The sequence below is a fragment of the Tachysurus fulvidraco genome, chromosome 2 (assembly GCF_022655615.1).
Source record: "Tachysurus fulvidraco isolate hzauxx_2018 chromosome 2, HZAU_PFXX_2.0, whole genome shotgun sequence".
NCBI lineage: Eukaryota > Metazoa > Chordata > Actinopteri > Siluriformes > Bagridae > Tachysurus > Tachysurus fulvidraco.
The window spans coordinates 42,621,888-42,640,251 of record NC_062519.1 but is presented as its reverse complement, the minus strand read 5'-3'; the positions used below and the strand labels follow the sequence as shown (position 1 = coordinate 42,640,251).

Here is an 18,364-nt window from a genome sequence, read left to right as displayed (position 1 = left end):
ACACACACACACACACACACAAACACACACACACACACACACACACACACACACACACAGTTCAGATGAAGTCGGACAGCTGAAGCGTTAGTTTTGTGAATGAGAGAACAGATTAAAGGTTTATTCCTGTGACGGACACCAGCGCGTCTCCCCACAGACCCCTGAGATGCCCTCAGACTTTATATCACTGCTCCACAGTGACGTCACCACGTGTCCCAAGTCTCTGTACTCCAAAGGTAAGTGTTGTTTACTCTTTTACAACTGTCGTGGCGTCACGTAGGAGTCAAAGCACTAGGGTTTTTTTTTTTTTTTTTTTTACCGTAATAACGCGTTATGAACTGTTTAGTAATAACTTGTTATGAACCGTAAAGTAACAACGCGTTATGAACCAGTCAGTAATAACGCGTTATGAACCAGTCAGTAATAACGCGTTATGAACCTTTCAGTAGTGCTAAAAAGTCAGTTTGTTTTAACGGCTGTTACCCCCTTAAACACCCCCCCCCCTGTCAACACTCCCCGAGGGGGCGGGGCCGTAGTTGAAGGAGGGTTTGGGGATGGGATGGGCGGGGCGACTTGTTGCTAGGCGACAAAGCCAGCTTTATTTCCCATACTTGTTGACGATAAAAAGCTCCAACTTTAAATAATAAATAAATATAAAACCCTATTAGACACCCGGAGCGTAACACACGTGTGTTAATGTGAACATTTAACTGGACTACAGACTACACCAAGTGCAGGGACGTGTTTAATTTCTGCCAAAAATAAATAAATATATAATAATAATATAACATGGGGGCATATTATATATATAATATAATAATATAATATATAATGGGGCAAGTCGTGGCCTAATGGTTAGAGAGTCTGACTCGTAATCCTAAGGGTGTTGGTTCGAGTCTCTGGGCGGCCACGACTGAGGTGCCCTTGAGCAAGGCACCGAACCCCCCAACTGTTCCCCGGTCACCGCAGCATAAATGGCTGCCCACTGCTCCGGGTGTGTGTTCACGGTGTATGTGTGTGTTCACTGCTGTGTGTGTGTGTGTGTGTGTGTGTGTTCACTGCTGTGTGTGTGCACTTTGGATGGGTCAAATGCAGAGAACGAATTCTGAGTATGTGTCACCGTACTTAGTCACTTTTCACTTTTTTTAAAAAATATAATGTAATATAGGGGGCACGGTGGCATAGTGGCACTTTCGCCTCACACCACCAGGGTCAGGGTTCAAATCCCCCGCTTCAGCCTTGTGTGTGTGGAGTTTGCATGTTCTCCCCGTGCCTCGGGGGTTTCCTCCGGGTACTCCGGTTCCCCCCCTGGTCCAAAGACATGCATGGTAGGCTGATTGGCATCTCTGGAAAATTGTCCATAGTGTGTGTGTGTGTGTGTGTGTGTGTGTGTGTGTGTGAGTGAACAAGAGTGTGTGTGTGTGCCCTGTGATGGGTGGGCACTCCGTCCAGGGTGTATCCTGCCTCAATGCCCGATGACGCCTGAGATAGGCACAGGCTCCCCGTGACCCGAGAAGTTCGGATAAGCGGTAGAAGATGAATGAATAAATGAATAATATAATATAATATAAATTATATAAATAAGTAATATATTTTTCTGTGAAGGCTTTCCACTAGATTTTGGATCATGGCTTTGTGTTCATTCAGCTACAAGAGCATTAGTGAGATCAGATCTTGTCATGCTGGAACTGGCTTGGACCTCTTAGTTCCAGTGAAGGTGTAAAGTGTAAAGCTACCTATGGACATGATGGTCAGGTTTCTGCAAACATTTGGCCGTTTAGTGTAAATATGTGTGCAGCTGAGGCTTTTTCTTAAAGGTGCTGCTACCTCCAAACCGCCTTTACACGACGTATCACGGCTTTCTGGTCCGGCTTCGGCCACCGACGTGTTATTACGTCGTACAGTAAGTTATGTTATACGATATCCTTTATAAGGGCTTTTGTTTCTCTGATGCATTTCAGTAAATTTGCTGTGGATTAAATAATCATAAGGTTCATACGTGTTTAATCCAATTTACAGGAAGGTCTATATTTATGTCACCGGTCAATTCAGACCCACCAATCATAAGCCCGGAACTGACTGAGGAAGGTGAACATCAACACGTGCTTCCTCTGTGACGCATGCATGACTTCACACGGTTGGCTTTACCGTCGTTAATAAATGCCGTGTGTCCCATAATGTTACGGCTCAGTGCTTTGACTTTATTCTGAGATTACATAAGGAATAATCTTGTCAGTAATCCTCAGTGATGCTGTAGCTGGGTATTTTAAGCACGGTTGAGCCAAAGCCTGATACTTAGTTGGTTATGGACATTATGTTCCATATTCCATCGTGTCTATAATATAGATATACTTTTAAAAAAAGAGGCACGATAGATTGAGACGTCGCCAGGTTCTTTCTGACTGCATGGATTGTAGAGTAGTGGTGTGTATAAATACTCGTGTGTGTGTGGGTGTGTGTGTGTGTGTGTGCTGACTTTGCCAAAGCCCTACCCAAGTCATGACCAAACAAATACCTGCTCTGTTTTGCCTTCATGCTTTTGCACAGGATAAATGTCAGGGTGCATTGTTTTGGAGGTAATTTAAAAAAAAAACCCGCAGGTTTAATCCGAAGCAAACCGAGCCGCAGATTCCAGTTTATCGTGTTGTTGTTTTGAGCGCCGTAGTCATAGCTTTTTGTTCCATCTGGATCAAATAGAAGCTAGTGCGACATTCCAGCACAACTATAAGCATCTAACAAGTAAGGATAAATGTAATGTAGGCATGCAACTCATCTGCAGAGTGTTCAGGGAGGCAACAGGCATCCTGGGAGCTGCAAACACAACCTGTTCATGGACGACAGCATGCAAGCAATAAATAATAATAATAATAATAATAATAATAATAATAATAGTAATAATAATACACTTTATTTTGTATAGCACCTTTAAAAGTAGCTTCTCAAAGTGCTTGACATAAAATATGAAATTAAAAGATACACATAAAGGTACAGGCACTAAAACTACTCACTCTCACTCACTCATTTCCTACCGCTTATCCGAACTTCTCAGGCGTCATCGGGCATCGAGGCAGGATACACCCTGGACGGAGTGCCAACCCATCACAGGGCACACACACACTCTCATTCACTCACACACACACACACACTACGGACAATTTTCCAGAGATGCCAATCAACCTACCATGTATGTCTTTGGACCGGGGGAGGAAACCGGAGTACCCGGAGGAAACCCCCGAGGCACGGGGAGAACATGCAAACTCCACACACACAAGGCGGAGGCAGGAATCGAACCCCCGACCCTGGAGGTGTGAGGCGAACGTGCTAACCACTAAGCCACCGTGCCCTCGATCTGTGAAACTGAAAAAAACCCCAAAAATGATGCTTTGACAGTGTTACTAACGTGACGGTCAAATGTTAAATTGGTGTCAAATATCACCCCCAAATTATTTAGTTTAGTTAGGAATTGTAAAGCAGAGCCTCCAGACGTAAGGTTACAGGTTCTGCATTACGCAACCGATAAAGTACTCATTGTCTAAGGGGCTTTTTACACCTGGTCACTTCATGCAGGGTAGTCGTGGCCTAATGGTTAGAAAGTTTGACTCCTAACCCTAAGGTTGTGGGTTCGAGTCTTGGGCCGGCAATACCACGACTGAGGTGCCCTTGAGCAAGGCACCGAACCCTCCCAACTGCTCCCTGGGCACCGCAGCATAAATGGCTGCCCTGTTCCGGGTGTGTGTTCACTGTGTGTGTGTGTTCACTGTGTGTGTGTGTTCACTGTGTGTGTGTGTTCACTGTGTGTGTGTGTTCACTGTGTGTGTGTGCTCACTGCTGTGTGTGTGCACTTTGGATGGGTCAAATGCTACTTAGCCGTATGTCACTTTCACTTTTACACTTTTTTAAAAAAAATATAATGTAATATAGGGGGCACGGTGGCTTAAACAAATAACATGGACGACACGCAGGGTTGGTTTTTTGTAGCATAAACGTCGTAACGAGTTTTTTACGTCTTATTTTTGTATATACACCAAAGTATATCATCATTTTGGGCGCGAGCAGAAAGATCGGATCGATATCCGATTCGCCGAGACGCGTTTATGTGGCCTGATGTAAACGGAACAGTTTTAACAAATCAGATAGATATCGGATCAGAGACGACACACGAAGTGACCGGGTGTAAAAAGGCCCTGAGTTTCACGTACAGAGCCGCTACTGGAACAAGCAGGAAAGTTGTACAAAGATGGACTCTGTCTTCACCGGCATTACTTTGTCATTAGGCATCTTTGCGTAACAGGTCATTATTTTTAAGTGATATGGATTAATTTAGACTAAATTTGAAAGGCTCCTAATAGGCTGCCGAGTCAAAGGCTTTCAAATCATTAAGCACATTACGTTACTCCTGAACGCAGGCTTTAGACTTCCTCAGAACTTCAGTAAGGACGGAGCATCGTGAGCAGGTGCTGCAACACGATCCAGTACACATGAGAAGACTTGGTTCCTTTAGGGGAAATGAAATCAGGCTTCAGAGAAACTCTCAGGCCTTCTTAATGAAGTGAAGAATTATTCAGCCGTGCACTTAAAAGTTATAGCGTATGAAACATGACGAACGATGAATACACCAAACTCTATTATACGCCGTGATGTCTTTAAAAAAAAAAAAAAAAAGGAGCACCAAAACTTTTTTCTCACTATCCAATCCCGATGGACGTTCACCGCGGCGCTGTTGACTTCTCTTCTGATCGGTCAGAAGGTGTTGATTGGTTAATTTTCACTAACAGCAGTTCTGAAAGTTTAATGCATTTAAACATTAAATTTTATTATCTCTACACTCAAGATCTAATGCACACCGTCTGATTTTTTAATTGAAGAAGCTTTTAGTCGATCCGATCTCAGCTTTGTGCCGATGTCTGGACCGTAAGGCCATAACTCCAGTTTGGGGGTTAAAGCAAACGTGTCTGTAGGGAAGGTGGGGGGATAAACGCCATCCTGTGCTCTGGAATGACGCTAATTCAACTTGTGTGTGTGAGTGTGTGTGAGTGTGTGTGAGTGTGTGTGAGTGTGTGTGAGTGTGTGTGAGTGTGTGTGAGTGTGAGTGTGTGTGAGTGTGTGTGAGTGTGTGTGTATGTGTGTGTATGTGTGTGTATGTGTGTGTGTATGTGAGACCAGCTAGAAAGGTGAAAGCAGTTAAACATCAGGACAGAGAAAAGTCTCATGAAATGTGTTTGTCATGTTGGCAATAAGGGAATGTGATGTATGACATGTAGGGAATATCTGTCTCTCTGTCTCACACACACACACACACACACACACACACACACACACACACACACACACACACACACACAATAAGACATGGACACACACATACACACTCAGACACGGACACACACACACACGGACACACACACACAATAAGACATGGACACACACATACACACTCAGACACACACACACACACTCACACACACACACTCAGACACGGACACACATACACACACACGGACACACACAAATGCATACACACACACTCAGACACGGACACACACACTCAGACACGGACACACATATACACACACACACACACACACACACACTCAGACACGGACACACATACACACACACGGACACACACACACTCAGACACGGACACACACACACTCAGACACACATTCAGACATGGACACACACACTCAGACACGGACACACACACATACTCAGACACGGACACACACACTCAGACATGGACACACACACACACACACACACATTCAGACATGGACACACACACACTCAGACATGGACACACACACACATTCAGACATGGACACACACACACACAGACATGGACACACACACAGACACACACACATTCAGACATGGACACACACACACTCAGACACGGACACACACACACACACACACACTCAGACATGGACACACACACACTCAGACACGGACACACACACACACACACTCAGACACGGACACACACACACACTCAGAAACACACACACACCCACACAAACTCAGAAACACACACACACACACACTCAGACACGGACACGGACACACATATACACACACACACGGACACACACACACACTCAGACATGGAGACACACACACACTCAGAAACACACACACACACACACACACACACACACACACACACACACACACACACACACACACACACACACATTTTTTTTAGTTTTACAGAAATGATTTACACCCAAAACAGGCTGAAACTTTTTAAATATCTGTGTGTTTAGTAATAAAACAGGTTTAAAGTGTAAATGACTGATACAGACAAACAAATGGTCCTTTTTACTCCATTCCTTTTCCTGTGGAAACAGCGACATCATTCCTGCGTCTCAGTCGCAGCGTAAACACGGCTGTATTAATCAGGACCGACGTCGCTGCCGCTTTACGGTATATACTGTAATAGGAAGGACCACGTTGTGTAAAAGATTCTGGTGCCAGGGGTTTGTTTGTCTTAGTCGTTTAGCCTGAAGGATAATTACATTTACATCCCAACATAGAGAAAGAGTCAAGTCATGTTTAGTAACCCGGTCGGCTGGAGACGACACGGAGACGTTTAATACGAAAGCTTTTCCTGCCCTAAGCGTCGAAGCCTTCATTTTTGGATGCATAATATTCACCACGTGACCTTTCGTCTAATCCCGGCTGTGTGCTAACGTCCAAACGTGCGAGCTGCATATCATCGGGGTCCACGGAGGACCGGGAGGTCTTTATATAATAAGTCTTCTGTGTTTTGTCAGAATACACGACTGTGTTGATGCAGATAAATTCATTTAGCCCCCACAATGGGATTTACTCCACATCAAAGTAGATCGAATATCAGAGAAAACAGATCGGATATCGGATCCCGTAACGTCGCGTGTAGATCGGATTTGGAAAAGGAATTTAGTTTTAGGACTTGAACTGTTTACATATAAAGAGACTTGATGATTTTTCTAACTGTGTTCTATATTTCTATGTTACTGTTAAACTGAGTTAAAGTGTGCGTTTAGACGTATTAACTTCTTTATACGAGGACGTGTGTACAGGATTAACCCTTAAAATGCTGACGGTATGACCACAGCGAAGATGTCGTCCGCACCTCCGGCAGCGTGGGACAACGTCTCGCGCAACACGTTATGAACGGAACGGAAGCTTTGGGTTGTATCGTGTACAATAAAGGTATAATAATAAATACATCTTTATACATTAGATCGAATTTGTTTGTTTGGGGGAAAATGGATATAAATCTCTGCCCCCTGAAACATCTGGTTATCGTGCTACTGAGGTTGGAAGGGTATTCGGGGCATGTCTATAAAACGACTGACACGAAGACAATCCGGTTTATAAATCCGACAAATTCCAAATGTTTTCAATGTAGAGTTTTTTTTTCTCTAGCTCAAAATACTTGTCCAAAGTTTGTGGCTGAAACTTTCGTTTTGCTTCATTTTTATTTAAATTCTCGACGTTTTTGGCGCCTAGACTTTAGTGTAGTTTTTCAAGCTTACAGCATCCTGTTATACATCACGGTACGGCGAGACTCGAAGGACTGCGTTTTATTTTATTTTATTTTATCACATCCTTTTTGTTAAAATCACCATAAAACCTTTTAAATCCATGGATATAAATAGCGCTTTATTATTATATAGAAATATAGAAATAAATACAGATATAAAGCTTAGATAAATACTAATCAAGCAATCTGTAGATTATTCAGTCGCATGGTTTTGAACGATGATAATCGACCCAGACATCGTGCGTTACCGTGGATACGTACTTTTACCGTAAACGATCGATACATATTTGTTTTAGGCCATCCTTACAAATATTTTGGTTTGCAGTAACAGTAAAAAAAAAAGGTCAGTAGGCAGGTATATATTTTTTTCAAGTTTCAGTGTAAAAAAAAAAGTACAATTTTGGTGACGGTAATTACGTCGGTATGACTTTAAACAAATTAGCATATCGTGACGTCACTGACCGGGTCTTCACCCAGTGCCTTCGGGCGCATCATCGCTAACCTTATTTTGATGCTGGACAGTTTGTCCAGAACTTCGTGCCAAGTTAAAGCGTGTCGAGCTGTTTTAATGATTTTTTTAGATGTATCATGGCGCCCGAACCCGTACGACTTTGAACGGTGACGCGAACATTTTGTTTACTGCAGCCGCAGCCATCGTTACCGAGCGCGACCCGTCGTCTCTGACAGTGAGAGAGAGAATGAGACGAAGCGAACACACAGGCCGTAGTGTGACATCCGGTAACCGACAGTGTAAACATAGATGACGTCACGGGTTTTTATTTAAAAAAAAAGAACGTAGCCTTCGTCTCTACGTAGGCTAATTTATATATTTACAATACTTACTAAAATATAATTAATATTATTTTATTGCTTTTGTATTAGTTTTTTGAAGAGTAAAAATAACCCAAAATTGGTCGGTCTTAGCGTAAATGTACAACCGGCGAGTCGGTCGGACTTAAAGCAAATAAATAAATAAATAAATTTGAGTCAGTCCTAAATTGACAGGGTCTGTCGGGTTACGGCAAACAAGAATATTTTTAAGGATGGCCTAGATATGAACAGCTCCCAGGTTATTTGGGTAGTTTTTTTGGCATTGAGTTAATTGATCGCAGGTTATTTCATGCTCAGGGCAAGTTGGGGCTAGTAATACGTTTGTGCGATCGGTCACACGCTCTTGTCAGAAATGTTTTAAATGTCTCTGCCAAATTAAAGTAGGTGAATAAAATTAAAGAAGTTCTCTCAGCCTTCCCGGATACATTACCCCATCAGTGGTGGCTCACCTGGTTAAGGCTCTGGGTTGTTGATCGGAGGATCGGGGTTCAAGGCCCAGCACAGCCAAGCTGACACTGCTGGGCCCTTGAGCAAGGCCCTTAACCCTCCCTGCTCCAGGGGCGCTGTATCATAGCTGCCCCTGCACTCTGACCCCAACCTCCTTAGTTGGGGTATGTGAAGAAAAGAATTCCACTGTGCTGTAATGTATATGTGGTGATAATAAAGGCTTTTGTGCCCCGTTCTGTTCTATTCTGTTCAATGAATGTCTGGTTTTACCCCCACCCCTCATCTGGGGTAAGAAACACGATCGTGACTCCCTGCTACGTTTTTACGCTTCACCCGATTTGAGTGTCGTGTCGCGTCGCCCAAACGCACGGTTCACTCTGGCACGTTTCACCGTTCCTCAAAAAACACACGACGACCCGATGGAGCAGGTTCCTGCTCGGAATATTTGCTCTAACTACAAAAAGTACTGCATGAGTGGTTAAAGCATCAGCTCCTGGCAACTGTCAGGCTGAACCAACAACACTTTGCACTTCATCTAGTAGGGAAGCGAAGTAACAGACGATTGGGTTTCATACGAATTAAAGTGGAATTAAAATTGCAAACCAGACAGCAGCATTAGCATTAGTCTCTGCATTACAGCTGTGGCTTACGTATAGGGACTTATGTAGGCGTAAAGAGAGTCAATTAAAGCGATTAAGTCATAGACGCAGTAGGCTGCAGAGGAGACAGGGTGGAGGAGATGAAGCTTTATGAGTTGAAGATGTAAGAGATGAGCAAATCGTTATTAAATCACAATCACGTACGCAAAGAGACGGGGAAAGGGTTAGTGTCGGTTTCCGACGGAGACGACACGATGCCGGCTTTCATTCCTGATACAGAGACGGAACAAACCGTGAACTTTGCGTACACGTAATACGTCTATACCACTTTTACATTTTTATATATGAATACTTACAGAAAAATCACTTGTGTTTAAGAGAATGAATTATAAACACAATAAAATCGAAAGAAAAAAAAAACAGATCAGTTTTGTGTGAACTTCAATTTTTTAAAATCTTATTCCAATTTTTCTTTTTGCCATTTTGTTCCCATATTGAATATGATAGCGATACCGTGTGCATCGTCTCATCGGCCTCAGTGGTACTTTGTTTCTTTTTATTCGTTGCTATAATAAATACGGTAAGAACTTTAAGTCCAGTGTGTAGATGATGGTAGTCGATACAGAGCGCCGTTGGCTCGATGGTCCTGGTTGTGAAAGTATGTGAATGAAGTCTGGACTGTTGATCAGATGCTGATTAAAATAACCGCTGGTCAGAACACGTCTTTAATCCTATTAGCCGAGAGCTTGACGTGTCCCCCAACGTGTCCCCCAATGTGTCCCCCAACGTGTTCCCCAACATGTCCCCCAATGTGTCCCACAACGTGTCCCCCAATGTGTCCCCTAACGTGTCCCCCAACGTGTCCTCTGACACAAGCAGACATATTATCGAGCGGTTATTATCCTGCTGAGAGACTCGTCACCACTCGTGGGTGAAAATCGCTGTTGATGTTAGTTACTGGTGGGGTTCGAGTGAGACGATGCAGGGGGCCGTGACTCATTCATTCATTCATTCATTCATTCATTCATTCATTCCATGCATTTAGGCATTGTTTCTTTAGTAATTGAGAATTTAATATTCAGTACCCAGTATTAAACATTTCTTTAGGACAAACCTGAGCTTTCTCACCGCAGACATTTCACACACAGACTTCACATGTTTTTTTTTCCTGTTTGTGTTTAAACTCGACTTTCTATCAGTTTAAATTTTTCACCCAGCCTGAACATGTGCTCATTTAACATCTTATTATTACTACCTGTTCTTCCCTAAAGGTGAACAGCTCAGAAACCTTCTCTGTCTGGTCGTGTGCACCGAGTCCTAAATGTTAAATATTTACGGAGTTAATCAAAGCCTGCGAGAGCGTGTTTTCCGTTCGCTGATGAACAGCGCTCAGGTTACCGCTATCGGCTTTCCGCTTAAACCAGAATCGCATCAGAAAGCAGACGTCCTCCCGTCCTGTCTCCTCGTGCCACGCTGCCGAACTCGCTCTTTCATCTCCTGACTTACTCCCAAGCGTCTGGCCGCGATTAGGCGTCTTTGTAAAACGTATAAAGAACTTTGTATGTGATTTTGTATCGAGGATTCATCCTTTTATATCTTTTACATCTTGGCTGAACCTTTAATGACCTTCTCCACATAAAGTGTCCCTTTGAGACTCAGCAGCTCTACATAACCAACACCATTTAAATTTCAATTAAACCAAGAATCCTAACCTGTTATCATCACCTTAATAATCACCTTAATTAAAATACAGATAATGTAGCAGAACCTATTTTGTACAATTTGTAAATTTTATTCTTAAACACAACACTATCGATTTTTTTTATACTTTCACAATAAAACACAAAGCGTTTAATTATCAGGATCTTTTTAATACTCACACAGAGTAACCTGGACGATACGAAGGACGTGTGAGAAATACGAGATAGTAAAACGGATGGAAACGACATGTGAAGGTGGAAGGTCGTGAACACGTGTGGGTCGTTATTCAGATCTGTAACGCACCTAACACAAAGGACTGGTCAATTCAATTCTATAAAATTTTCAATTCAAGTTTTTTTTATGTCGCTTTTTACAATGGACATCGTCTCAAAGCAGCTTTACAGAACATAAACATAGAACAAAATGTTAATATAAAGAATAATATAATACAAAATTCATTCACTTATTTTCTACCACTTATTTAAATGTGTATGTATTTATCCCCAATGAACAAGTCTGAGGTGACTCAGGTGACTGTGGGGAGGAAAAACTCCCTTAGATGGCAAAGGAAGGAACCTTGAGAGGAACCAGACTCAAAGGGGAACCTCATCCTCATCTGGGTGACACTGGGGGTGTGATTATATAACCTCATCCTCATCTGGGTGACACTGGGGGTGTGATTATATAACCTCATCCTCATCTGGGTGACACTGGGGGTGTGATTATATATATATATATATACAGTCTGATAAATGTTGTGTTAGTGTAAAAGACCACATGGAGTTCACATCTCCTCTTTAGTATCACATACCTAACGCTCCTCTAGGGCCTTTTTACACCCGGTCACTTCGTGTGTCGTCTCTGATCCGATATCTATCTGATTTGTTAAAACTGTTCCGTTTACATCAGGCCACATAAACGCGTCTCGGCGAATCGGATATCGATCCGATCTTTTTACTCCCGCCCAAAATGCTGATATACTTTACCTCATTTCCGGGGTAACTGAAACAGAACACACTTTGGTGTACGCGGTTTTCAGAACGCGATCAAAAAGAAGACGAAAAAACTGGTTACGACGTTTATGCTACAAAAAACAGCGTTTACTGTTTGCTGCGTTTTCGCTGCCGACAGCAGCGCGTTTTAAGGCCCGACGAGACGCCTGGGTGAAAGATCACCTGCGAGTGACGTAGTTCCGTTTGGGAGGAGTTTAGCGCTGACGTATGTGGCTCGAACAACCACATTCATTTACACCTGTCCAGTTTCATCTGAAACGCGTCCCAGACCACCTCCTGAAGGGGTTTGTACCATTGGATTTATATCCGTCTCCAAAACGTTTCGCAGGACATTTAGACCTGGTCTTTTTAGCGTCGGGTAGATATCGGATCACAGAAAAAGCAGGAAGTGACCAAGTGTAAAAAGCCCCCTAGTGTCACCTCATACCTAATGTCTAATCTTTGTGTGTCGTTGTATAAAGGTGCGTGTTATTTGTTGGCTTATTCGTATCATACATGCAGTCAAACAACAGGTACATCGTGGGTCTAAACAACATCACTGTGTACCTGAGAAGCCATAACGAGCACGTTAGTCATAACATAATCAGCAAGATGTTCTCTGGTCTTAATTCAATTACAGGTCGAATCCGTTTATACGATTAACGTGTGCTCGTCAGTACGGACGAGGAGAGACTGAAGGACAGTGTCGATGTAGCAGGATTACTCCACGTCACTGGATCTTAATCCTGCTTGTGGAGAACTCCAGTCTTATACTTTCCCTGATCCAAACCCGGTAGCTGAGCGTAAAGCTCTCATTTATATTTATCAGTGCAGTAAGACAGCAACCGGTTTAATCTGTTCTTCCTTTCGTTGTTGTTCACGTATCTAGCTTCAGGAGTTAGGCTTCCTGTCCTGATGAGCACCGGTTCGAGTCTGTGAGCGAAGTGAAACTGAGACAACTGTGGAAGGAGAACATCAAGATGAACTGAGACACACTGTCCAAAAACAATTTTACAATAATAATAACCTTTAATTTCTATAGCGCCTTTAAAAGTACATCTCAAAGCGCTTTACAAAAGAAAATAGTCACAAAAATACACACATAATATAAAGATAAAATTCAAACAACAAGAACAGATTATAAAATAAGCACAATGTAAAATTAGTCAATTAAAAGCTAGCCCAAAAAAAAAGAGTTTTAAGCTGAGATTTAAAAATGCCAAGAGATTTTGCTTGCTTTCTCAGTTGGTAAGAAATTCCAAAGTTTTGGAGCATGCATCGTAAACCAGTTAAAGGAACAGTTAAAAGACCGGTTTCAGAAGAACGAAGGTCGCGAGATGGAATATAAGGAAGTAAAAGCTCAGTCAGATATTGAGGAGCTAACCCGTGTAAGGCCTTGTAGGTAAGCGACCCTAAACCTGACGGGGAGCCAGTGCAAGGACTCCAGAGTAATGTGATCTCTTAACTTTGTTCTAGTTAGAATTCTAGCAGCTGAATTTTGCACTACATGCAGTTTGTTTAAGGTAACTTTAGACACCCTAAACCCATTAAACCCATTACAGTAACGGATAGGGGAAAACACAAAAGTGTCGATCAGTCTCTCGGCAACACAAAACGTCAGCATCGGACGCAATCTGGCAATATTTCTGAGATGGACGGTAGAAGTTTTGTGGCTCAAACGTTAAACTGCGGATCGTTACAGCGTCCGGAAAAGCGTAAAGTAACTAGAACTCGCCAGTAACCGGATCGCACCTTTATCTCGTGTCACCGATCGTACACGCGTCTTATTTGTTAACGGCCCGAAAGCTATGAAGCCCTTTAGATATACTGTTATAGACACATAACCTGGGTTAATTTCATGCTAACTTCTAACATAAGTGAATTTTTAGTAAACAGATTTTTGAATTTTCCGGTTTGAGGAAACACCGAAAGCGAAATCGTTGTCTGTGGTCATCGCACGTATTTATGGAAAAAAAAAAGAAAAAAGTTTTAAAAGTCCATTCATTCCTTCATTCATCTTCTACCGCTTATCCGAACTTCTCGGGTCACGGGGAGCCTGTGCCTATCTCAGGCATCATCGGGCATCCAGGCAGGATACACCCTGGACGGAGTGCCAACCCATCACAGGGCACTCACACACACACACACACACACACTACGGACAATTTTCCAGAGATGACAATCAACCTACCATGCATGTCTTTGGACCGGGGGAGGAAACCGGAGTACCCGGAGGAAACCCCCGAGGCACGGGGAGAACATGCAAACTCCACACACACAAGGTGGAGGCGGGAATCAAACCCCCAACCCTGGAGGTGTGAGGCGAACGTGCTAACCACTAAGCCACCGTGCCCCGCTTTTAAAAGTTGACTGGACTATTTATTGAGTTCGATGCTTAAATGCTGCTACTATGCAAACTAGTAAAGCCCTAAATCTTTAACAAAGTCGTGATGCACTCGGCACTGAGATTTTCTGGCTTTGTATTCATCTTACTGCAGAGATATAATCGGCCCATTTCCACCTACCGGGCGCCGTGCCAACCTGCATTTACTGTATATAAAAACTAGTAAAACCCTCGGATGCCGGTTACCGTAAGAGACGCCGTCATCAAGTTTCAAAACAGGTCCTTCATGGATTTATGGCTGGAAGCTCGAATCGATTCGTTTAGTCTGTGTATGTTTAATCTAAGGTGATCTTTAATTGTGACTTTCATGGCCTAGTGGGTGAAGAACTGATGCGTGAATGATCACAGGTAAAAGCTTGTTTATGGTCTCCCCCCCCCCCCGAACCTCAGGCTGTTATTCATTAATCATTCACCTAAGAAGAGTCGCTGCTACCGGGAGCTTCACCGCTGGAGTTCTCTAGGGCCACGTTCACACCGCAAGTCTTAACGCTCAATTCGGATATTTTGCTCAGATCTGATTTTTTTGTTCGGCTGTTCACATTACCTTTTAAAATGTGGTCTATATCAGATACCAGTGTGAACCGTTTGCTGTTTCGAACTGACCCGCATGCACAAACGAACGATAACGATGACGTCACGATAACGATGACGCAGCATGTTGCGCTAAAGTTGGCGAAGTTATGGAGGAAGTAAGCATTTTTGCTTACAAATGTGTGTGACGGCAGCACAGAGACGCGGTGTTCTGAAGATTTTCGGATGTCGAGGGCGACTTTTGATTATTTGATCCATTTTGTAGGCGTACTGTAGTCACGTTCGTGTGCGTATTCGCCGGCGCATAATTGTGACGAATGTCGATGTAGATCGACGTAAAAGTCGCATCAAATCCGCCTCGGTTGTTCACACTGCGGCCACATCGGGAAAAAATCAGATCTGGGTCTGATTCTGGACCACATATGGAAGTGGTCTAAATCTGATTTGAAAAAGATTTGGGCCACTTTTACCTGCAGTGTGAACGGGGGTAAAACGTCTACTTCACCCTCGACCGAAGTGTTTACAGAGGTAGTGAGGTAAAGGAGGCTAAAATGTGGAAGTTAATAGTATAAAATTAATAAGCATTCAGACACCTCGCATTTTGTTCTTTAATACACAATAGATTTCCTGCTACATGTGTATATAAATATATAAATATATAAACATAATACATATACAGATGATAGTTTGTTCATGACGACGATTCCAACACCGTAAATTAACATTAGTTCTTTGTTTCAAAACAACTACGATAAGCAATAATTAGCTTTGTTCATCGTTGTGCGTGTTTGATGCCCCAGCACAGTTTGATGCCCCAGCACAGTTTGATGCCCCAGCACAGTTTGATGCCCCAGCACTGTGTAATGCCCCGGCACTGTGTAATGCCCCAGCACTGTGTAATGCCCCGGCACTGTTTAATGCCACAGCACTGTTTGATGCCCAAGCACTGTTTGATGCCCAAGCACTGTGTAATGCCCCAGCATTGTTTAATGCCCCAGCACTGTTTAATGCCCCCTTCATGGTGCTTCACTCTGTTTATGGTGCTCATACATGCAGCCTTTGTTTTTCCAACACATGCAGATTTTAGCTACCGGAACTTTTATAAACACAATTCATGGTTAATTTTATGTTACACTTACATTCTGTAAATATAATACACAATTACACACACACACACACACACACACACACACACACACACACACACACACACATACTCACACACACACACACACATACTCACACACACACACACACATACTCACACACACACACACACACACACACACACACACACACACACACACACACACGTTGAAATACATTTTACTGTAAGTATTTTTTAATTAAGGTTCAGAGCCATGTATAAATTCAACATGTGCTCTAGCGACAAAACCAGAAAAATCTGAATACCGGTTTCCCGTCACGGTTTGTGTTTGTGACCATGTACTTGTGTAAATAGCTTGAATTCCTCTGCACTCTGAGGTTTGACTTTCATCCAAACCCACTGTGTGTGTTGCTCCTCCTGCATGCTGGTAAACACTCAGTACAGAAGCTCTACTGTCTTCATAGGTGAGCAGCTTCTACAGCCAGCCAGCTAACTCCTACTGCATCATGTGCTTGCTCTCTACTTTCCAAAAAAGACTTGACGTAATTCAGTAATCTGCTTTTTCTAATCCAGATGAGCTGTAGTCTGATCCTGCACAAGCGTACGTCGTACTCGTTACTCACAGGGTCACAGGACGCTCTCGTGTAATTCGGGCACCTATCAGTTACCTCACACTATCCTGCCCTCCCATCTGACAGCTACCCTCTCTGAGGAACGTGCTATCCACCCTCTTCCACATACATGACCTCGAAGACTCCAAGGATTGGTTAATGTTTCTGAGATTGACAAAAGAGAATAAGTTTGCTCCTCCCACTCAGACAGCAGAGCTGATTTTGCTCTTTGGTCCACAAGATTTTGCACCTTCTGAAAATTCTCTTATCGTTATAAAACACCTGCTTGTTGTTTATTGCTTATTATGATGTAGAAGAGCAGCTTTATTGCATCAGTGTTGTAATGTAACGGAGTAAAAACACTTCGTTACCGTACTTAAGTAGAAATGTCACGTATCTGTACTTTACTTCGCTATTTAAATTTATGTCAACTTTCACTTTTTACTCCACTACATTTCCGAGATAAAATGTAAACTTTGACTCCGTTATATTTCCACTAAGCGTCTTCGTTACTCGTTACTACAAAATAAAATCAGAAGAAATGTGTGAGACTGCAATAAGGGAGGTTTGGTGTATCACTGCTCCTAGATTGCATTACGAACGTCCGCACGCTCGACTCAGAAGCGCAGGTACGCGCAGCGTGCACGCGCAGTCAGAGCTGGAGGCGTTTATCTATAATGGCGGCAACCAAAAGCAGTGAAATGTCACTATTCTTATAACCAGAGTTGTAGCACAAACAAAATATTAATGCAACATCAATATTAAATAAAAATAACATTTATTGATTTGGCCACACACATGAACTGATCTGATTCAAGACTGGCATCATTACATCATGCATAAAATTTTGGTGTCTACTTTTGCCATTTAATAACACCATAACTTTTGGCTTACTATGTAGTCATATAATATATAATATAAAACTCTTCTTGTTTTAAATTCTCACTGAGGGATAAAACCCCTAAAGATGAAACCCTAGAACCGCCCCTGATCTTATACCTACTGAAAATCACTGAAATTTTACTTTTTACTTTTACTTCAAATACTTAAGTACATTAAATATCAGAAAATGACTTTTGATACTTAAGTACAGTAAATATCAGATACTTTAAGACTTTTACTTGAGTAATATTCTAAAAGGTGACTTTCACTTCTACCGAAGTCTTTTTCTAGTACGATACTTGTACTTTTACTCAAGTATTGCTTTCTAGTACTTTATACAACACTGTATTGCATAATGTTTTCAAAGCTGATGGTATTTTACTTATTGACTTTGATTTTGTTAAAATGTAAATGATGCAAATCAAAAAAACTCACTGCAGGTTCCAAATGTACTGGGTGTAATTAGTGCAGTTCATCTTCCTTTAATCCCAACAGCTTAAAGGTGCGGTCTCCGTTGTTTGAAAGCCAATGTTGATACATAAAAATCACCAAAACAAACACGCCCCTAACCAAACAAGTCCCACCCCTGTATCGATAGCTCCGCCCACACATACATACGTAACCCGGGCGACTAACAGAAAGAAACGTGTCTTTATCATAGCTGAAGGGAAGAACAATACGATTGTAGATAAACAAACAAGCAAAAATGCCACACAAGCATAAT

At 42.5% G+C, this 18,364-nt stretch overlaps 1 protein-coding gene across 2 annotated transcripts in view; it reads left to right on the top strand.

Annotated features, from left to right (window-relative positions):
• The window catches only part of nfat5b (nuclear factor of activated T cells 5b), a 49,451-nt gene continuing 31,087 nt past the window's right edge, over nucleotides 1-18,364 (top strand). For both annotated transcript variants that reach the window (XM_027136571.2, XM_027136570.2), the window contains exon 1: nucleotides 1-236. In XM_027136571.2, the coding sequence (XP_026992372.2) occupies nucleotides 167-236 (70 nt within the window). In that variant the 5' untranslated portion in view covers nucleotides 1-166. The remainder of the gene's footprint in view (nucleotides 237-18,364) is intronic.